At 49.0% G+C, this 22,831-nt stretch overlaps 1 protein-coding gene across 1 annotated transcript in view; it reads left to right on the plus strand.

Moving 5' to 3' along the window:
- The window catches only part of CATSPER3 (cation channel sperm associated 3), a 20,322-nt gene extending 6,057 nt beyond the window's left edge, over nucleotides 1–14,265 (plus strand). Inside the window, exons 2-7 of the mRNA XM_081302119.1 lie at nucleotides 4,956–5,195; nucleotides 10,352–10,534; nucleotides 11,195–11,335; nucleotides 11,676–11,795; nucleotides 12,600–12,754; nucleotides 14,094–14,265. Of these exons, the coding sequence (XP_081158245.1) occupies nucleotides 4,956–5,195; nucleotides 10,352–10,534; nucleotides 11,195–11,335; nucleotides 11,676–11,795; nucleotides 12,600–12,754; nucleotides 14,094–14,196 (942 nt within the window). The 3' untranslated portion in view covers nucleotides 14,197–14,265. The remainder of the gene's footprint in view (nucleotides 1–4,955; nucleotides 5,196–10,351; nucleotides 10,535–11,194; nucleotides 11,336–11,675; nucleotides 11,796–12,599; nucleotides 12,755–14,093) is intronic.
- The last annotated feature ends 8,566 nt before the right edge of the window (nucleotides 14,266–22,831 follow it).

Raw genomic sequence — 22,831 nt, forward strand, 5'->3', positions numbered from 1 at the left:
TCTCTCTCTTTATGCATCTAGTTATTGAAAGACCATTAAGAGTTGGATGTGGTGACAAAAGCTTGTCATCCCAGCTACTCTGGAGCCTGAGGTGGGAGGATTGTGAGTTCAAAGGCAGCCTGGGCAATTTTGCAAGACTCTGGAAAAAAGAGTCAGGAGGGGTGAGGAATAATCAATAAAAAGGTGAAAGAGTGTGTTAAGTCAGTGTGGGAGAAGATGTTTGCACGGATAACAAAGGATTTAAAATCTGTAAGATGTCCTCCAAATCAGTCTGAAGGTAACAAAACAATCCAGCAGAAAATTTGGCCAAAGATTAAAAATAGGCAGTTCACAATTTAAACATATGCAACAATGCCCAACCTCATTAATACAGAAGTGAAAAAGAAAATTAAAAATGAGATAATATTTCATATTTATCAGACTGACAAAAATCAAGTGTGATAGTGGGAAGTATTGGCAAGAACGTAAAACAATAGGCACATGGCTGATGTCAAAACAAATTGGATCAGTCACTTCAGAAAATCAATTTGTTAATACCTAGTGTGGTTGAAGATGCTCACATCTTACAACTTAGTAATTTTACTCTTAGCTATCTTACAGAGAGACTTTACACATGTGTATAATAAATGTATGAATAATTGTTCAAGCTGGGCACAGTGGCACATGCCTGTAATCCCAGCATCTCTGGAGTTCAAAGCCAACCTCAGCAATGACGAGGTGCTAAGCAACTGAGTGAGACCCTGTCTCTAAATAAAATACAAAATAGGGCTGGGGATGTGGCTTAGTGGTTGAATGGCCCTGTGTTCAATTCCTGGTACCCATGCCCCCCAAAAAAGAATTGTTCAAATTTTTTGTACTATTGCACTATTTGCAATAGTAAAAAAAAAATTATGAATAGGCTAAATTTCACTCAGCAAGTATCTGGATAAATTAAGTGTAGTATTTTCACAAGTGGAATCGCTAAATAGGGTGAAACAGTAAACTCAGTTTGCATACATAAACATGGATGAATCTCACAAACATGATTTTACATATTATTTATTGATAGATAATGATTGCACCTTTTCAGGGGATACAGTGTGATGTTTTGGGACACTTAAACATTGTATATCGATCAACTCAGGATACTGAGATTATTCATCATCTCAAACATTTTATCATTTCTTTGTGATGAGAATATTCCAGATCCTCTCCTCCACCTGTTTTGTGAACGCTGATCACTCTTCAGTGTCATAGAACACCGTAAGGTATTCCTCCTCTCTGGTTGTGACCCGGTAACCAAGCTCCCCATGCTCCTCCTCCTCCCCTCCCTGGCCTCTGAGATCCACTGTTCTGCTCTCAACTTCCATGAGCTCAGCTTTTTAGATTCCATGCATGTGAGAAATCATGCAGTATTTATATTTCTGTATCTGGCTTATTTCAGTTAACATTTGGAACCCCAGGTTTGTCCATGTTGCCACATGTGACACAGAATTTAATCCTTTGTGTGTATGATATTGGAGATTGAACTCAGGACCTCGCTCATGCTAGACAAGTGCTCTACCACTGTATCCCCAGCCCTTTTGAAAAATTTATTTGGAGACAGTGTCTCACTAAGTTGCCCAGGCTGGCCTCAACTTGAGATCTTCCTGCCTCAGGGATTGAATCCTTTTAAATGGCTGAATAGTATTATGTTTTGTATAGATAGATTTTCTTTATCCACTTGCCTATCAACTGAAACCTTGGTTGATTTCATTTTTGGTCTATTGTGAATAGCACTATGATAAACATAGGAGTGCAGGTGACTCCTTGATATATTGGTTTTGTGTCCTTTGTATATAGACCCATAGCAGTATTGCTGGGTTGTATGGTAGTGTTTCTCTCTCTCTCTCTCTCTCTCTCTCTCTCTCTCTCTCTCTCTCTCTCTCTCTCTCTCTCTCAATTTTAAATATTTAAAAAAATTGTTGATGGGCCTTTACATTATTTATTAATTTATTTATATGTGGTGCTGAGAATTGAACCCAGTGCCTCACACCTACTAGGCAAGTGCTCTACTACTGAGCCAAAGTGGCAGCTCTCTCTCTCTCTCTCTCAAATGAGGATTAAACCTAGGAGTGTTCTACCACTGAGCTACACCCCTGGTTCTTTTTATTTTGAATCAGGGTCTCACTAAATTGCTGAGGCTGGTCTTGAACTTTCGATCTTTCTGCCTCAGCCTCCTGAATGGTGATTCCATTTTTAAGTTTTTGAGGAAACTCTACACTGTTTTTTTGTATTGGCTGTACTGATTCACACCCCCCAACAGTATGTAAGAGTTCTATTTTCTCCACATCCTCATCAGCATTTGTCATTTTTTTTTTTTTTTGGTCTTTTTGATTTTAGTCATTGTAACTGAGGTGAGATGATATTTCAGTGTGGCATTTTTGTTAGTGTGCTTTTTTTTTCTATACCCAGAATTGCTTTGCAACTCATCTACACCCCAGCCTTTTTTGTGTATGTATTAGGAATTGGACCCAGGGGTGCTTAACCACTGAGCAACATCCCCAACCCTTCTTTAAAATATTTTATTTAAAGACAAGGTCTCTCTAAGTTGCTTAGGACCTTATTAAGTTGCTGATACTGGCCTCAAACTTTCGATCCTCTTACCTCAGGTCCCTAGTCACTGGGATGGCAGGCATACATCACTGGGACCAGCTCAAAGTGTTTGGGTTTGTGTTTTCTTGATAATTAGTGATATTGAGCATTTTTTTTTCATATACTTGTTGGTCATTTTTAATCTTCTTTTGGGAAATGTCTATTCAGATCATTGGCCAACTTTCAAATTGGATTATTTGGGTTTTTTTCTGTTGAGTTTTTGAGTTCATTAGATATTCTGGATATTAATTCTTTGTCAGATGAGTACTTTTATGCATTTCCCCCCATTCTGTGGGTTGTCCTGTCGCTATTGATTGTCGCCTTTGCTAAGCAGAAGCTTTCAGTTTGTTGTGACCCCACTTGCCTACTTTGTCTTTTGTTGCCTAGGCTTTTACATTTTTATTCGAAATATCCTTGCCTACACCAATGTCATAAAGCATTTTCCCTGTTTCCTTCTAATAGACAAACGGAATTTAAATGAAAAGAGCAAATTGTCAAAGATATGCTAGTATATAGGCTATTTATGTAATGCCTAAAAAATGCAAAAAAATAACAGGTCTTTTTAGGGATATCTATGTGGCAAAAATATAAATACATGAGCATGACAGGCTTCACATTTTCAATTGGGTTACTTTTGTGGAAAGAAATTTGATTAATGAAAGAGCCACAAGAGACTTCCTGTAATAGTTTATTTTTTAAGCTGAGAGGTAAGTATATGGTTGTTTGTTATATGAGTCTCTGTGTCTTTTTGTGTATCTTAAATGTTACATAGTAGTTTCAAAAACTAAAAAGTATATGTAAATGGTTGTCTTGTGGAGACATTTGAGGACAAATAGAAACACCAGCTGCTCTAATGTTATTCAAATGGAGAGGTGTGAACTGAGGTACAATTTCCAGTGACCACCTATGACTTATACTTAAAAGATCACATATCTCAAAAATCTTCCCCTTCAGAAGCCCTCTCTGTCCCCTTCACCTGGCTGCTTACCAGTCACTCCCTCTGAAACCTAGGAGTCTTGCTGGCCACCTGTCTTTTACGTGCATCCTGGAGTTCAGTATCAAGTCCTATCCTCACTGTCCACACAGGCTATCTGGAACATGTCCTCTTCTCTCCCATACCACCACTGTCCCCTCAACATATCTGGTTCACCCTGGATGACTGCTGCAATGACTAACTAGGCTACTCACCATTGCCTCCCTGCCCCACCTCTAGTTGCTGTTTCTCTTATACTGAACAGCAGCCCAGATTTCTTAAAAATGAGCATCAGTTAAAGAAAATGTGGTATATGTACACAATGGAATATTACTTAGCCATAAAAATAATGGCTTTATGAACTTTGCTGGCGAATGGATGGTTCTGGAGATGATTATACTAAGTGAAAGAAGCCAATCCCCCAAAACCAAAGGCCGAATGTTCTCTCTGATATGCTGATGCTAACACACAACAAGCAGGAGAGGGGAAGAATAGAAATTCATTGGATTAGACAAAAGGGAATGAAGGGAAGGGAGGGGAGATGGAATAGGAAAGATAGTAGAATTAATCAAACATAACTTTCCTGTGTTCATCTATGAATACACCACCAGTGAAACTCCACATCGCATACAACCACAATAATGGAATAAGTTATCCCAATCAGAATAAGTTATACTCCATGTATATGTAAAATGTCAAAATACACTCTACTGTCATGTACATCTAAAAAGAGCAAATAAAAAAATAAATCTTAGGGCCTCGGGATATAGCTCAGTTGGTAGAGTGCTTGCCTTGCATGCACGAGGCCCTGGGTTCAATCACGAGGCCCCCCCCACACACATAAGCTATATAAAAAAATAAATCTTAAAAAAAAATGAGCATCAGTGGGGCTAGGGATGTAGCTCAGGGGTAGAGTGCCTGACTAGCAGGTGCAAGGCCCTGCGTTCAACACCCAGCACTACCAAGAAAAAAGAAAGAAAGAAATGTATATCAGTTCTAATCGCTCCCTTGCTCAAAATCCTTCAAGGCTGAGATGACAGTGGGGTTGGTCCTCGCCTGGGCTCCAGGACCCAGTGGTCTGTCCTCCAACTGCTTCTCTGGCCCGTTCTCCTCTCTCACTGACTGGGGCCTGTACAGTCAGTCATGATTCCCAAGCATCTCGTTTTAAACCTGGGGCTTAGAGCACAGGAGGGAAGACACCAAAGGGGAGAGAGTTGGGCACACTCAGAGCGCTCTGGGTGCCAGGGACTCTGCCTGGGTTTCTCCAGCGTGGGGGTGACCTGGATTGGGTCGCCCAGGCAGGGAGTGGGCCGGGACTGTGGGGCTCTGCTTTTTGGTTGGATCTCTTCAACCCTTGCCACCCCTGCAGATCTCAGAGATCATCTTTGTGTCCATCTGCACCTCCGAGTTTGCCATGAAGGTCTACGTAGACCCCATTGACTACTGGAAGGATGGCTACAACATGCTGGATGTGTTCATCCTCATCATAATCTTCATTCCCTATGTGCTCCGCAAGAACAAGGGCAAACACTACACCTACCACAACATCGCCGAGGGCATACAGTCCCTGCGCATCCTCAAGCTCATCCCCTATAGCCGAGGCATCAGGGTGAGTGCCCTGGGAGTGCCAGGGTGCTGGGAGGTCAGGCTGCAGGCCACACTGCCACCAGCCCCATAAAAAGAGGTAATTTGACTGCTGTCTTCCAGTTCATGTGCCCTTCTGTGTGGTGGGGTGAGCTGTACTGGCATTATTATCTTGATCTTAAGATTCTCTGGACTTGGTGGCACATGCCTAAAATCCCAGAGACCCAGAAGCCTGAGGCAGGAGGATGGCAAGTTCTAGGCCAACCTCAGCAATTTAGCAAGACCCTGTCTCAAAATAAAAAATAAAAAGGGCAGAGGATGTGGCTCAATGGTAATTGCTCCTGGGTTCAATCCCAGCGGGAGGGTTAGGAGGAATACTTGGTCGCAATCTTAAGATGAACAATGGCAGGAAAGATTTTATTAGCTCCATTTTACAGATGAATAAATTGAGACCTAGGGTCACTCAGCAGCTAAATGTCAGGGCTGAGGTTTGAAAGGAGTGCCTGAAGCAGATGCCATCTGAACTTCTGTCCCATGCTGCAGAGTGACTAGCTTTTGTTCTTTTTTCCTGTTTTGTGGTGCTGGGGATGGAACCCAGGGTCTTGCACTCTACCAATGAGCTCCATCCCCAGCCACTGACTGACTTTCTTATGGGACAGATGTTTTGAACTACATGCCTAGGAATCTCCAGCTTTTCTGGTGACCTGGGCCAGTGGCTGCTTTACCCAGACAGCCAAAGGACTACTGCTCCTCTCAGTGGGAAGCCTCCTCACTTTGTTGAGCAGCCCAGCAAGTGCTGCTTCCCCCAAGAAGTCTTCCTGGGTTGCCCCAGTCATGGGATGCTCGGCCTTGCCTGAGCTCCGAAGCTTTCAGAACAAGCCTGGGAGCTGACCCCTTGTCCTCACCCGGGCTGGCAGGCATGCGTCCTGGATACACCGTGTTTGTCCTGGCAGCTGTTCTCCAGGAAGGGGCTGGCCTGGGCCTATTTGTCCAGTCAGGGTGTGTCACGTATCCTGCTGTGATAGCCGCCAGCCCTGGTCCTTGGGGGGAGAAGGGACAGGGCCTGGGAGCAAGCCCCCCCACCCAAGTCCCTCATCTCTTGCTCACATGTGGTCACATGCCTGTGTGTCCAGCCCTCTCTCCGCCCCTTTTCCTCCCCAGTCTTACTTCCTTGTCCCTCACTAAGCCCTGACTTCTTCCCCTCCCTCCAGAGCGCAGGGCCTCTCGAGGTTGCCAGATGCGGTGGCCATTTCCCTGGGCGTCCTGGTCACTACTTCTCTTTCTCATCCTGACCTCTCGTGGCGTTCTTTCCTCAGGACTGTGCCCTGCATTCTCTTTCCCTCCGCCCTCTGCATATTCTCTCTGGAGGATCTTTTCTGCTTTCTAGGACTCTCCACCTGCCCATGCCTCTGTCTGTGACCTTCAGACCCAGTCACCTCCTGAACAGCTCATGCGCTCCTCAAGCGCGTGCCTAACTGCAGGTTCATCACCTGCCCCCACCTCTGCCCGCAGGTCCCCAAACCCTGGCTCCTCCTCCACTATTTTATCTTTTGGTGGAGAGTGTCCCCCACTCCTATTCAGTAGGCAAGTCATAAATCTGAGTGTCAACTTGGCTCTTCTCTCTCAAAGTCTTGTCACGCGGCCCCCTACATAGTTGCTGACTTGTCCATGTCTTTTCATCCCTGCCACCGTCAGCCTCCATCTGGATTCCCAGGTGTCCTGGGCAGAAGTGCCTCAGCAGCAGGCGTGAATCTTCTAAAGGCACTTCAAGTCATGACACCTTTTGCTTCAAATCCCATCTTCATGGGTCAGGGACAGCCCCTGGGATGTGACCTAGAAGTGGGGGAGGGAAGTGTCTGAGGTGCTGGGTATTGGAGTTGGAGTCAGGTAGGGCTGAGGGTAAGACAGGTGGATAGAAAAGGAGACTGGAGGTCCAAGGGGTCAGACAGGTGGGGGTGCCTCAGAGTGAGAGAGATCAGAGGGAGGAGTAGCTCAGCTTTTCCTGGGGCCTGGAAAAGCTTCAAGAATCACTAACGATGAGGACATTCAGGGAGGAAGTGGTCTAGATCATGTGTCATCTGCAAAGATCCCCGGGGCTAGCCTCAAGATGGGGTGGGGAAGGAGGTGGTAAGCCTGGAAGAGAGATTTCAAGTCACGAGGAGGAGTGGGAAGCCAGAAGTTTGGCCATGCCCAGAAATAGGGACTTTGCCCATGGAGTCAGGGGCTGCAGGGACAGAGGCAGAGGATGGCCCCCTGAATCCCAGGTCAGTGAGGGATAGGCAGCTCCCTGGAGAGGGCTGCTAGGGTAATCTCAGGTAAGAGGGGATGCTTAGGTGAAGCCGGGAGAGAAGGCACCATAGGACATGGATGCCAAACCCCTGAGGGAGTCACATGAGGAAGGGAGAGGTTGGTGGCGGGCTGAGGGACCACGCAGGGAGAAGGACTGATGGCAGAAGGGCCTTCATCTTGGAAGGAAGTTGTTGTGACCCAGCTGGGCACCTTGTAAGGCCAGGGGCTCTAGCTACACTGGTCTTGGCTGTGTGGGGGCAGCTGGTCAGCAGGCAAAGACCTGAAGGTGCCCAAGGTTGAGAGCCTGCCAGGGGCAGTACCTCCTTCCAGCCCAGGGAGACTCCCTAGTGGCCCAGGGCCATATCCTGGAGCAAGCCAGGCTTTTCTTGTGAATCCAGGCCCCTGCTCAGTCTTTGGTCCTCGTAGACATTCTCAGAGACCTGTGGGCACGCACACACCACGTGTACACAGATGTCTATCCCAGGTTTGGCCTTAGAGTTTTCTGTCAGTCACCAGAGGCATGCATCCCAAGAGTGGTGCCTTGGAGATTGATGCCCTGGCTGTGGCTCTACTGTAGCCTCTGAAATGTCTTGGGACCTGGGTTCACAGGGGAACAGAGGTGACCCTGGATTGCATGGCTTTGTGTGCTGGTCTGGCCTGCTGGCCAAGGGAGCTGGAGCTGCTGGAGGTGGCGACTTGCACCTCCATGCTAATGGGTGTGAATGAAAGTCTAAAGGAGCCCCGAACAGAGCTGATACTCTGGTACATCCTCGGCTCTCCACCCCTGATTCATTAAAATGACACTCTGCCCTCCATCTAATGGCAATAAACTTGCTCCTCGAGGAAATCATTCCTTGTTGTTTTGTACATAGAGAATTCTGTTAGCTGGGTGCCACCTTGCTCTTGGTCATCTGCATTTTATTTGGACAACTTTCCCTGCTGGCTGTGAGCCCAGCTTCGTCTTCCTCTTCCCCACCTCTCTAGGGTCCCACCATTTCCCCCTTATCCCAGGAGCTGCCCAGGAAGACTCTCTCAGAACCCTGACCTGGCCACCTGCCCTGGCCACCACCCCCAAAAGTCCCAGGCATAAGAGAATAGCTGTGGCTGACCCAGGACCCAGGAAAACGGAACTGGATGCTGGGTATTGCTTCTCCAAAGAATGTGGAAATTTAAAACCAGACATCTACTCGAGGCCAGACCTCGAAAGCCCAGAACTTCCTCAGCGAAGGATCTCCTGACCTGTGGGGACCTGGGTGGCCATCCTCTGGGACTGGAATTCTGCCTCTTTCTTTTCTTCATTCCTCCCTCCCTTCCTTCCTTTTTTTTTAAGGTACCAAGGATTGAACCCAGGGGTGCTCAACGACTGAGCCACATCCCCAGCCCTTTTTTATGTTTTATTAAGAGACAGGGTCTCTCTAAGTTGCTCATGGCTTCACTAAGTTACTAAGGCTGGCTTTGAATTCATGATCTTCCTGCCCCAGCCTACCATATCGCTGTGATTACAGAGGTGTGTCACTGCACTTGGCAATTTCTGCCCCTTCCTGGATCTGTTCATTAAAGAGGCTGCCTGGATTGTGCCTCAACCAGGTAGTGGGGGTCCCACTGGAGAGTGTGACCTTATTACAACTACTGTTCTCAAGGCTGCTTGGCTGTGTCCTCAGGTGGGCTGGCCTGGAGGTGGGACAGCCAGCCAGACCTCTCCCCAGCCCTCTGCACATGCCTCAGGTTCTGCCACTCGGGCGCCCCCTGCCCACCTGTGCAGACCGAATTTGCAGGCCATTGCTGGGTTTCCTGTTTCCTGTTAGCACTTACTGGTTTACTTTTCCAGTCCTTGGGAAGAAGTTCTGCCTCTGTCTAGCAGGGAGAGAGATAGTGTTTTTTTTTTTTCCCTTTAATAGTCAGCTCTTTTGGAATGAATCTGAAAACACCAATTTTCTTCCCCCAGGGGGATGAAGAATGAACGGGCATGTATTCATTCCTGCCAAACCATCCTGCATGTGGGGCAGCCTGGGGCTCTGGGCGTGTCTCTGCCTCCTGGAGTACCCCAACTGTCCAGACTTCACTGTCCTGTGTCCAGCTACAAGTACCCCCTTTCCTAGTGCTAATCGGCCTCTGTGCTCAGGGCTGCTGGCGGGTGGAGGTCTTGACATGAGGCAAAGGGTTTTGGAATTGGTCCCAGCTCTGCTGTTATACTGGAGTGTGACCCTGGCCAAGACAGTTTGCTCCTCTCAGTCTCTGACCCCTCATCCTGGAAAACTGATAATGTCTATCTACCTTGAAATTATGTCTGTGAAACCATTTGAGGTAGGTGAACACATATGGAGCACTTATCGCATGCAAAACTCCAGAGAATGGAGAACGAATGATGGGGAGTCACACGATGTGCTGGGGAAGCCAGATCCCACTTCACAGAGGGAAGCCTGGGGACCTGCCTTCAAAGGCAGGGTCCAGAAAGAATGGGAGCCACATTCCTCTGGGCCCTCTCTATTCTAACCTGCAGGTGGTTCCCCTCCTCCTGGGCCTGGGGCAAGAGCACCCAGGGCTGGCCCTCAGCTGAGAATCAGGAGAAGGATACCCTAGGATGTCCTCAGAGCCAGAGGGGGAGTGGTTCGTGGTGACCTAAAATCCATGACCTGGGATCCTGTGTACCCTCTGCCCCTAGGTGACTGATAAGGGATGTTTGATTCTGGCAAATCAGTTAGATGGATGCAGCCCTCGATCTGAGCACATTTCTGATTCATTTCATTCATTCGACCACTAATTGTTCATCATGCTGTGTGCCAGGCATGGCACCAGATGCTGGGACAGTTGTGACCTGGGGCAGACTGGATCTCTGTCCTCTGAGATGCCCCGCCTGGCTCCCTGGCCTAGCTGCGTGTCCCTGCCTTGCAGACGCTCATCATTGCCGTGGGGCAGACCGTCTACACCGTGGCCTCTGTGCTCACCCTCCTCTTTGTCCTGATGTACATCTTTGCTATCTTGGGCTTCTGCTTGTTTGGAATTGTAGAGAACGGTGACCTGAATAACTGGGGGAGCCTGGCGTTGTCTTTCTTCACCCTCTTCAGCTTGGCCACGGTACTGTGTTTGGGAACAGTGGAGAGGACGGGGGCCTTATGGGACTGCCAGGTGGTGTGAGCAGGTGGCTATGAGGGTCTAACGTGGGCTTTCCCCATATTCGGGTACTTAGTTGAGCCTGGGGAAGGTGGAGGCTGGCCTTCCAGCATGAGTCAGAGGCCAGGGATTCATCTCCGTCTCTGATCTTGTGACTCCGTGTAGCATTCCCATATGTCCCACAAGGCCATCAGACTTGTCAGAGTTCTCAAATGATACTTCATTTGGATTAAGTTTAAGTTATAAATGAAACCCATGTTACATAGCCTTTTTGGAAACAGGCTGTTACAAACCCACCCAAGAATCAGGATGCAAGGCCCAAGTCCAGAATTCCAGACTCTGTTGAACTCTTTCAAAGAGTGGAGTCTTTTCAAAGGTGGGACTAGCAAGAGGCAATGTCCTCCCAAGGAAAATGACAGACTTTGAGGGGACAGACCCCAGGGCATGCTGGTCTCCATCCAGAGGTGCCCTGCGTTTCCAGGCCACCATGTAGAGGGGCTGAAAGGCTGATGTGGGGCAGAGGCAGTTTCCTCCTCAGTGAGTTGGGGGCTTCCCTGGCACAGGTGAGATGGGGGCCTGCTTCACTGGGCCCTAGTACTCAGCAATCCCTGCCCTGCTGGACAGGTGGATGGCTGGACAAACCTCCAGGAACAGTTGGACATGCGGAATTTTACTCTGAGCCGGGTGTTCACCATTGCCTTCATTTTGCTTGCCTCCTTCATCTTTCTCAACATGTTCGTGGGAGTGATGATCATGCACACGGAGGTGAGGCTGTGCTTGGGGGTGGGGGAATGGGAATGCCAGGTGCGACAGGCAGAGGTGTGGACCGGGCCTCTGGGGAGAACGCAGAACGATGTCTCTCTCTGAAACAGAGTGATGGTGGCCTGGTGGGCCCTTCCTGGGCCTTGCCACCTCTTGGCCATGAGCTTATGCGTTTGCCTAGCCAACAGGAGGGTTGGCAGCTTGAGTTGGGGGCTGGCTCTGTTGGGGTGGATCTTTGTGCTTAGGGCCTGAGCCACAGACAAGGAGAGGCAAGGGGCGATACCAGGTTGTGGGCAGTGTGCAGCGAGAGGCTGCTCCTTACCTCTACCCTTTGACTCACTAGGACTCCATCAAAAAGTTTGAGCGGGAACTGATGCTGGAGAGGCAAGTCACCCTGATGGAGGAGAAGCAGGTGATTCTGAAACGGCAGCAGGAGGAAGTGGACAGGCTGATGAAGACACAGGTAGGCAGCGCCCCAGGCGGGGCAGCAGACAGAGAGAGGGACAGTCAGGGCTGAAGTACTGGCTGGGAAGAGGGCCCTGATGTGGAGAGGGCAGGTGGCCTTAGGCTTTGTGGCCTTAGGTGAGGCAGGTACTTCTCCCGTATCTCCCGAGCTTTCCTTCCTTTGTTTCCTTCTCTTTGTTTCTCCGACCCCCTTGGAGAGTCCAGGGCTGTAATGTGGGCGTCTCCTTTGTGGCAGAACTGCCCTGTGGGGCCTTTTGGGTCATTCAACCTGTGCTTACTGGGTGCTAGGCAGCCCAGTCCCAGGTCACAGGATGGATGAGGATGAAGAGGCTCTGACAGGGTGTCACTCCATCTCGGTTTCCCCACACTTTGAAAGCCAGAGGAGGAATTAACACAGCAGGCTGGAGGTTTTGGGTCAAGCACAATAAACCTGTGAGGGCTGGTGCTGCTTCTTTTTTCTACCTAAGCTTTAGGCGCCCTGCTGGGTCCCCTCATCTTTGGTATGACCCTCCTCAGCCTTTTCTCTGAGACGACATCTGCCTGTCTAGGCTGTGTCTGGGGTTTTTCCAGGACTGGAGGACACACTTAGCCACTCTGAGACTCTCATGGGTTCCTTTGTGTGCCACCTGCCCCACATTGATGATGGTGGCTCATGAGGTTACCTCACCCATGAAGGTTCAGGCTCATCCTGGGGCTGGGAACAGACCTCTGCCAGGGGCCCATCATGGAAGGTTCCCAGATCTCCTTGCAGTATGACTGCCACTTTTCTGTCATTACTCACTCATTTTGCTTCCTTCTCTAGAGCAATGTTGGCAAGAGTTTCAGTGAGTTGGTGGAGGACTTCAAGAAGACTCTGCGGCACACTGACCCCATGGTCTTGGATGATTTTGGCACTAGCCTACCCTTCATTGATGTCTACTTATCCACTCTGGACAACCAGGACAATACTGTCAACAAGTCAGTCCCAGCCCCAGCCTTTCCTGGTGCCCAGGGCTTCCTCAGAGTGGGGGCTGTGTTGAGGGCCATGGGAGGGTGGAGCATCCATGACCCATGTGTAGGGCAAGCCGGTGGGTTAGAGCCTTTCTGAGAGTGCAAGAGTCCATGAATATGTAGTCTGGGCTACAAGTGGACAGGCCTGTGGCTGGGGAACTCTGCTGTCCCTTCCCAGTCCTCTCTCTCTCTCTCTCTCTTTTTTTTTTTTTTGTGGTACTGGGGGATTGAACTCAGGGGCACTCGACCACTGGGCCACATCCCAGCCCTATTTTGTATTTTATTTAGAGTCAGGGTTTCACTGAGTTAGTTGCTCAGCACCTCGACTTTGCTGAGGCTGGCTTTGAACTCGTGATCCTCCTGCCTCAGCCTCCCGAGCTACTGGGATTATAGGCGTGCGCCACCGCATCCAGCCTCCTTAATCCTTTTTGACTTATATAGAGATTCTGGCTCCTTCATCTCTCTAGGGCCTCCTTTTGAACCCCTTTTCAGGGGGCAGAGAAAGCATACTGGGTGGCAAGTCAGGGAGTGAGGAGGCTTTTGGCCTGGTTCTGCCACTACCTTCCTGTGTGACCTTGGGAAGGTCTCTGTCCCTTTCCCACCTGTCCCAGAGGAGCTACTGGTCTGATTAGATAGTAAAAATGTATGTGTGGGGCTGGGGTTGTGGCTCAGAGGTAGAGTGTGTACCTTGCATGCGTGAGGCACTGGGTTTGATCCTCAGCATCACATAAAAATAAATAAAGGTATTGTGTCCATCTACAACTAAAATTATATTTTAAAAAAATGTATGTGAAGCTCTGAGCTAGGCCTGGCCAGGGCTTGTAAGCCTAGCTGGAGTTATGACTGGCCGTAGCTGAGCAGGAAGGATATAAAATCCTGGCTGTGGGCACTGGGGAGCCTCAGTGGGATCTTGAGTAAGGATAGACATAATTAGCTTGGTTTCTCATTGAAAATCCTCTAGAGGGCTTCTGAGATTGGACAAAACTAAAAGGAGGGACCAGGGAATGTCCACTTGGGGCTCAAAAGTGGTTCAGGTACTGACTGGGCACCACAGTACAGTTCCTGCTCTTCACGCTCTTGGCTCGACGTGTGAGGTGAAATCAATCACTCCAGGGGGCCAGAGGCAGAGTAGTGGACCTAGGATGCCAACCACCTGATATGGCTCTCTGAAGTCCTTGCTCTTCACTGACCCCACTGATCTGCCAGAAGTGGTGAATGCACCCGAGCCAGCATTGGTGGGTGGGGTCTGAGTGGCAGGGAGCCCACCCTGTCCTCAGGTCCCCTCCCCTCCGGTGGCATCTTTCAGACTTCAGGAGCTGTACTACGAGATCGTCAACGTGCTGTGCCTGATGCTCGAGGACTTGCCCAAGGAGAAGTCCCAGTCCTTGCAACGGCTGGAGGAGAAGTAGCTGGTGCCCTGGGGGTCTTGTCGACTGGGAGGGACCTCATTAAACATGGCTTTCGGAGCTGGACTCCAACTGCTCTAATGTTTCCCTGCCTTTGTGGGTTGGGCTGGAGAGGTGCTCCTGAAGTCTGATTCCCAGGCCCCATGACACAGCGCACCTACGGAGAGGAAGACTCACCCTGGCTAAGGCCACATCTAAGCCCACAGTGGCTCTAGTCTCCCTGGACCCAGCAGCAAGGATCCCCTGGGCTTCTGGAGGGAGCAGACTAAGGAGGGTCCCCAGCAGACCCATAAAGCATGTGGCCCTGCTGATGTTGGATCCTCTGAGGGCTGGTCTATGTGGGACCCCTTGCCTGGCATGGCTGCCACTCTGTGGACCCGCTATTGTGGAGACCTGTCTTTGGAAGTCTGCTCTGATTTGCCCTTTGGCTCCTTGCAAGGGGCACCACAGTCAGTGGCTCGATTCTGCTGTGTGGGCATGGGAGGCAGCCAGGGAGCTCAGCATGGGGAGAAGCCCCACTGGCAAGGGCAGAGCATCACATACCATGGCCCAGAGCAATGGCAGTAGCAGGTACTTTGGACTACTTTCCTGCTGTGGTTAGTTAGGACTCTTTACTGCATCATTCCTGGCCATATGAACGCCAGAACTGCCAAGGTCTTTGTACCACTCTGGCCTAGACGTGACAGAGCCATCTGTGGGCCCTAGAGGGACAGAAAAGCTGGCACCCCTTGCTCCAGATGGGCCATCACAGAGCCCTGGTGGTGCCTACTCTGCTTCCATTGTGAGAGAGTTTTCCTGAAGCCTGTCACTTTGGTCATGTCACCTGGGACAGAGTGGGGAGGCAGGCTTGGGGTAGAGTTGGGGGGTGAGAGATTGGCACCTACAGTTGGGTACAAAAAGGTCCCAGACACACAATGGGGAGTCAGGTCACTAGAAAATGCCTGGGGTGGAAAGAGTGTGGCTGGATAACAGGGTCCTATGGTGGGGTCTGTGGGTTCCTGGCCTGGGGGATGGCACCCTGAGTCCACAGGACAAAGGCAGGTAGAAGGATCTTGTCCTTGTGGTTGATCAACTACTGTTTGCTGAGTTGTGCTGGATACTGAGATTCAGTGACAAGGAATCTGTAGTCCCACCCTGGCTTTTTTTTTTTTTTTTTTTTTGGTATTGGTACTGAACCTAAGATTCTTTACCATTAAGCCACATCCTCAGCCCTTTTTATGTTTTTAATTTTGAGACAGGGTCTTGTTAAGGTGCCAATGATGGTCTTGAACTTATGATTCTCCTAAGCTGCTTCAATTAGAGGTATGCACCACCACCCCTAGCCAGCCCTGGCCCTCTTGATGCTCTTGGTTACATGCTAATTTTTCTGAGTAGGTGACAAGAATTGTTCCAATGCAGAGAGCACCTGCCTTCTAAAATACCCAGATCATTTCCATTTGCAAATGTTCACACTCCCAGGGTCACAGTGAAAATGACCAAGAGGAATTGCTGCTGGGGGTGGCCACATTGCGTCTCAGGAAGGGGATGGTGCCTTGGTGGGATGACTTTGTGCTAATACCTGAGAGGTGGGCCTGAGGTAGGTGGGGGAGAGGCTTGGGATTCCACCATTTGGGGATGACTCCAGGCTAAGAACTTCCAAGGGTGCTCTGGAAAGAGCACCATCAGAAGGTAGGCAGGCAAATATTGTCACTTGCTCACATTGGGTTTGGCAGCACTGCTCAGGGAACATTAAAATATAGGTAGCACTCACTCTCATCAGGATCTTTGGGAATTGCCCTAGGCATCTGGGAGTGAATAAGAGATTTAAAAAATTGCCTCAGAGGGGTAAGGTAGAAAGTACCATGGTTTTAGAGTCAGGAGACCTGGCTTCTTTAATTGGCTGACTTCGGCAAGATGTCTGGTCTTTCGAAGCCTCAGATATTTCCTCTGAGAAATGGGAAGATAAAACTGACCAGCTACAGGGATCAAATAATAAAACAGACATGAAAATGTGAGCTAAGGTGTTGCCCACTCATGACTGGGGCTTCCTGGCATCAACCCTCTGCTTCTGCTCCCTTCAACTCTGCTGGGGACAGCAGCTGTTGGCTGAAGGAACAACAGTAAAGTGTCAGAGAGGAAAAGATGGAGCAGAAAGCAAAGTGGAGGTCAGAGACCCACAGAGGGGGTGTGAGTGGATTTCCAGATGGAGCTGGTTCAGAATGGGCAGGCTGCATGTCAGATGGGGAGACCTGGCCTAGAAAGGTGGCTCTGGGAATGGGCCACTGGGTTGTGGGTCAGAAAAGGGCAAGCCACCTGTAAGGGCACAAAAAGAAGACTTTCAGAGAGCAGAGAGCTGGGAGTGGGTGACGTGCACAGGGCTGGCAGAACAAACTGATGGATATTTGGCACAAAGTCCCAAAGCTGCATTTCTGTTTGGCTCTATTGGCCTGCAGAGCAAACACTGGCAGATTGGAATTCCCACTTGGGCTCTCACCAACTCAAACAAGCTTGGCCAAGGCCTTTGATTGATTTGCTTTGGGCAGAAGTGCTGTGCTCACTCTGGCCTGGCTATGGGAAGCAGGACCCTCCTCTTCAGCTCCCAGCCCTGGAATCCAGCAGTCGGTCCCTAGCTCATCTCCAGACTGCCAGTTGGGGTTTGGAGAGGTGCAAATGTCTGGGTTTAAGCTCTTGATCTTGCCCAGGCCTTTTCTCAGCTCTTGAGGGAATGATCTGGAATCCAAGACTGGAGGTGTTTGGAGAGTGGGCAGGTTGTGTGTGTGTGGCTTTTTTTTTTTAGTTGCTTGTTGATCCCATCAGCAGAGAATAGTCTCTATAGTGTGGCAATCCAGGGAGTGACTGAGAATATAAATTCTCCTGTTTATTCCAACAGTCCCTAGAGATCTGTTAAAGAGACACTGGAAACTTCACACCTTGATGTTGTCTTCAAATGTGGGTGAGACAGGATGCCTGCTAGGCCAAACTGGTCTTCAACAAGTCAGGTCTTGCTCTCATTGGGGTCTCCACCTGTTTTAGGCTCTGTCCTGGCCCCAAATGGGCTTGCTCCCTTATTCTTTCTTTCTCTTTCCCCTTCCCTCCCTCTCTTCTTTCTATCCTTCTTTCTTTTGTACTGGGGATTAAACCCAGGGATGCTTAACCACTGTGCCACATCACTAGTCCTTTTTTTTTGTTGTTGTTTGTTTGTTTAGAGGCAAGATCTCACTAAGTTGTTTAGGGTCTTCCCAAGTTGCTGGGGCTGGCTTTGAACTTGTGATCCTCCTGCCTTGGCCTCCCAAGCTGCTGGGATTACAGGTGTGCCCCACTGAGCAGGGCTCCTGCAGGCTTTTGAAAGAGATGATTCTGAATTCCCAATCAGGATTACCAAAATGAGAGGTTGTTGTGGCTGATTTTAGTCACAAGGTCAGAAAACAGGCCAGGGTGAGTGATAAATATGATGAAGCAGGATTTATCAAAACATGAATGTCATTGCTCTTTCCTGCAGAGAATTTTCTCTTTGCCTGCTTGGGCTTGGGCCACCCTTCTGCAAACTCTGTCTCACAAGACTGGGGTGGAAGGAAAATGGATTGTTCTTGCTTCCTTGGCTAGCTCCTGGGTTCTCCTCCATGGTGGAGAATCAGGATAGCCAGCCCAGCAGAAAGGAATCTGATTGACCACCAGGCCTGATGAATGTGCCCGTTGAGAAGCTGGGACAGTGGAGGGGAAAAGGAGGCAAAAGCTGAGGGCTCAGAGTCTGGGAACTTTGACACAACTGGCATGAGAGACCCAGAGGAGAAAGGGGGTCCTTCAGTGTCCTTTTAGGCTAAGAATTGGGCCCCTGTTGATATTCTCTGCGAGAGGCAAGTAATGATTGGAATTAAAAATTACTTTTAGTTGTCATACATTTAAAAAATGGAATCCCACGAATAACAGAGTAGATCATATGGAGTCTGGATTATATTTGGTTTATATACAAGATCTCCCTGAGGCTGGAGCAAGAGCTCAGTGGCAGAGCACTTGTTGAGCATGAGAGTGTGGAAGAGGCCAGCAGGGGACGAGAGAGCTAAAAGTGCTAAAACTCTGAGAAATTTGGGATTGACTGCAGCCTGGGTAGACTTCTGACAGGACAGTGAGGTTCTCACAGCAGAGGTGGCTGCTAACCCCCAGGCTGGCATCCTGAGAAGGCCACTGCTCCTGGCTCCCTCCCTCCCCAGGGAAACTTCGATGCCTGGGATTGGGGCAAAAGATAAAAGATCTCTCAAAACTTGATGCTGGGCTAGAAAAGGAAGAACTCAAACGGAGGTCAGGCTAGGACTCTAAAGGTATAGCCTCTTAATTTTTTTTTTTTTTTTTTTTTTTGGTGTAGTGCTAGGCATTAAACTCGGGGCTTGCATATGCTAGGCAGGGGCTTTACAGCTGATCTACACCCCCAACCCCTTTTAAAATTTTTATTTTGAGAAAGGGTCTCACTAAGTTGCCTAGTTGGGCTTGAACTTTCGATCCTCCTGCTTCAGCCTCCGAGTAGTTGGGATTACAGGTGTGCACCACCATGCCTGGTTCTGTTCTCTGCATTGACTGTGGAAATACTACCTTTTGATTTGCCAGCATTTCTGTTTATCAGATAAATTCACACATGGGATTTCAATCGCATAACAACACTTAGGTATTTATTGCCCTTATTCTCAGTAAAGAGGTGGCAAAACGGAGGTTCAAAAAGGTGATGTAATGTACCCAAGGCTGCACAACTAAGGGGTAAGAACCAGGATTCCCAACGAAATGCATCTGACTCTAATCACTCTTCTATAAGGCTGTGCGACTATCTCCTGAGGAATCCTTCTTCCTGTTTTATAGTGGGCAAGCTGGCCCTCAGAGAAACTCACGAGGCCAAGATCAGCATGAAAGGGCAGAGACAGTATTTGAAAGCAGGCCACACACGTACCTTTCTGCTCTCCTGGTTCATAGCAACATTTTTCTTTCTTCTTAAAGCTATTTCTTTCTTTCTTTTTTAAAAATATTTATTCTTAAGCTTTAGGAGGACACAATATCTTTATTTTAGATTTATGTGGTACTGAGGATCGAACCCAGTGCCTCGTGTATGCTGGGCGAGTGCTCTACCACTGAGCCCCAGCCCCAGCTCCTAAAGCTATTTCTTGAACTTTAAAGAATCAAGCCACGATTCCCTCTGAGCAGGGCCTGTCTGTGGGAGGAGGGAGGCAGCTGCTCAGAGGGCCTTGGTTTGGCCTGCTCCTTGGCACCTTGTTGCTGCCTGGTCAAGGCTCTGAAGTCTGCTGGGCCTGGAAGTCCTGGGAGCCTTAGAGATTGAGAGGATGGCAGGAAGCAATCAGTGTGTGCAGAGAGGGTGGTGACTGCGGCACCTAATCAGGAAATTACAGCCTGGGCAGAGAGAGGGTTTGGCTGAGACTGGCCTTTCTCTGCAGGGCCTCACTGCAGGCCCACATGGAGGGGCATGCTGAGCAGGCGTGGGCAGCTCAGCCTCCTGGAGAGCCAGCTCAGCACCCACTGATAAGTCCTTGGCAGGGTGAATGATGGGGCACTTGGAGGGAGTATCTGAGGCTGTTGGCCAGGTAGTTGTTGTTTTTTTTTTTTTTTTTTTGTTTGTTTGTTTGTTTGTTTTTTAACCTGACCCTTGAAAGAGCAAGTTGAAAAGAATGGAAAGAATTGTCAGGTGGGGATAGCCAGTTGCAGAGCTGTACATATATGACACCATCTGTATTAAAAAGAAAACAAAAAGGAGAAATAAATAAACGACACACACAAAGTAGCAGTGAGTTTTTTTTTCCACCTTTCAGATGACAAAGATAATAGATAAATCCCAGTGCTGCCCAGGCCTGGAGAATGGGCACGCTTGTCCACATTTGGCAATGCAGATAGGTGTGGCCTTGTCATAAAGCCACATGGGTTAGATTTTACATATGCACTTCATGGGCTCAGCAGTTCTGATTCTTGAAATTATCCTAAGGAGCCCAAATGATAAATGCACAGAAGTATCCGGAGGAGCGTGTTTACTGTGGCTGGTTATACCAGAAACAAGACAAAAGAAAACAGGAAATTACCTAAATGCTCATTGGTGAGAAAATAGGTTGAATTATTACAAATCCACACACGTGGCCATCAGAAGCAATGGTTTGTTGATAAGAAGAAATGGTATTGATATTTTATTGACTGAAAAAAAAAGGCTTCTAGAGCAACCTATGACATGACATTTCTGATACTGTGCATACAGGATGTGCTCACGCGTGTGTCTATACAGAGGGACGTCTGGAAGGTTAATTATGGAAATATTAATTGTGATTTGAGTGATCTTAACTTTTGACCTCACATTTCACTGAAACTTTTGAATTTTAACAATAAATATGTCTCTTATGATCAGGAAAAACAATGCATCTAAAAAATGTGAAGCAATGCGTGTGTGCATGCACGTGCATGTACGTATGTACCCGTGGCAGGTGGAAGGGCATTCCAGGTGGAAGAAACCACTTGCACAATGGAAGGAGGTCAGGGCCCTGCAGAGGGTTTAGGGAGTGCTGGGAGGTTGGTGAGGCCACAGCTTGCAGTGAGGCTGGCTGCGGGGAGGTTGCAGGGAGGGGGAGATTGGAGCAGGACCTTGAGTGCTCAGCTGGGCGGTTTGAATTTTAAGGAATGGGAAGGGCTGTAAGCAGGGTGGTGACCTGGCCAGGTTTGATTCCCCCTCACATAGCACTTAGTTTTTAATTTTTTTTTTTTTTTTTTGTACTGAGAATTGAACCTAGGGGCACTTAACCACTGGACCACATCCCCAGCCCTTTTTTACTTTTTATTTAGAGACAGGGTCTCACTAAGTTGCTGAGGCTGGCTTGGAACTCACGATCCTTCTGCCTCAGCCTCCCAAGCCGCTGGGATTATGGGCACGTGCCACTGCACCCGGGTCTCACGTGGCATTTAAGGCTCTCCTATTCTGTGCCCCCATATCTCTCAGGGCTCCCCCTTGTCTGGCTCAGTCTCACCTCTATGCTTTTGCACCCATCCCAATCCTGCTTGTCTGTCAAGTCTTTAGTCCCAGATTGCTCCCATTTGCTTCTCTCATTTCACCTTTCCCACCTTACCTTAAAGCAGACTTTAATTCCTCTATCCGTAGATATTCCTTCTTCCTGCATCAGTTGGAGAAAGCTGTGGACTGAGAGGTCATACCCTAGCAGCTGGATGCCAGTGACCAGCCTGCCTGGGACATGCCAGCTTTAGAATCCCAGTGTAGGGAGGGAGAACATGGGCAGCAAAGAGCTCCAGAGCTTATTTGGAGCTTCTGTGTCACAGGCAGGGTGCCAAACACCAGCATACTTTTCCACATTTATTCCTATTTTACAGAGAGGTTATACGGCAGTGAATAAGTGGTGGTGCTGTGAGTTGAACCCAGGCTCTGCTTGCCTGCAAAGCTCAAGCTCTTAACATCTGCGATCTCGCTGTCTCTGGCCCTTGCCCACGGGGGATGGCTGGGTGGGGCCAAGGCAGGACCTTCCTGTGCATTGCTGTCCAGGGCCAAGTGGCAATGCAGTGGCTAGTGGAAGTGCAGGACTCAGGTGACTTGAGGGAGGGGAGGTGATTCCATCTCACCCAAGTGGTAGCTCTTGACTCTATGGAAGGTCCTGGGATAAAGCAATGTCCCTGCTGAGGCCACTGTCCCCAAGGAAATAGAATGAGATACTTCCCTAGGGGGAACGGCACCATGATACATCTGGAGGGGAGGGAGGCTGGACATGTTGACCAAGAAAGCGCGTCCTCAGAAATTTTCCAGAAGCAGAAGGTCAGGGAGATGAGGGAGAAAATGTTGTACATCTGAATCAACAGCTCCTTGAAAGCCACACGTACTGGTCACACCCAGGGTACCTTCAAACCCTGAGGCAAACCCCAAGAAACAGGCGAGGGGGGTGTCCAGTGCCCATTTAATAAGGGAGACTCAGGCTCTGTGAGGGAAAGTCTCACCGTGGGGCAGAGCCCACCCTGGGGCTGGAATCTGGGTTTCATGACCCCCCCCAGAGGCTTGGCCCTCTTCCAGGCCCCTCCACCAGCCTTGGCTCAGTGGGCATTCCTGCCCCGAGGGGCTGCTGGGTCTGGAGGTGGAGCTGAGGGGGCCTGGTGGGCTTTATCAGCAGACTCTGGGCTCCAGATGTGGGAGAGTGGAGAAGCTTTGGTGGAGGTGACACCAAGCTCAAGAGCAGTCGGGGGTTCACTGTGAATTGTGTCTGTCTGCATTCACAGCAGCCCGGATGACTCAATGGAAATGCCACCCTGGGGGAGGGAGGAGGGATCCTTGGCCATACAGTGTGGGGTCTTTTGTGTAAAATAGCCTGTATTAAACCGTGTGTGTGCGCGTCCATGCGAGCATGGGTGTGCATGAGCAGACTGGAGTTCAGGTGGGGATGAGTATTCATCCCAGGGTGTCCTGGAATGTTCTCCCACAGGCCACAGGCGGGAACAGTCTGGGGAAAGCCTTGCTGATCCCAGGTGGTGAAGTGGCCAGCTGCGCTGTGGCTGTGATGTCTTGGAGAGTTTGCCAGGCACTTTCTGTGAAGTCACTGGGACATTAAACTCTTGGTTCAATTAAATGGGTTAATAAGCTTTGTCTGATTTTGATGACTAATAATAATATAATGTGATAATGGCAATAATG

This window comes from Spermophilus citellus (genome assembly GCF_964194105.1).
Source record: "Spermophilus citellus genome assembly, chromosome: 1".
In the NCBI taxonomy this organism is placed as follows: Eukaryota; Metazoa; Chordata; class Mammalia; order Rodentia; family Sciuridae; genus Spermophilus; species Spermophilus citellus.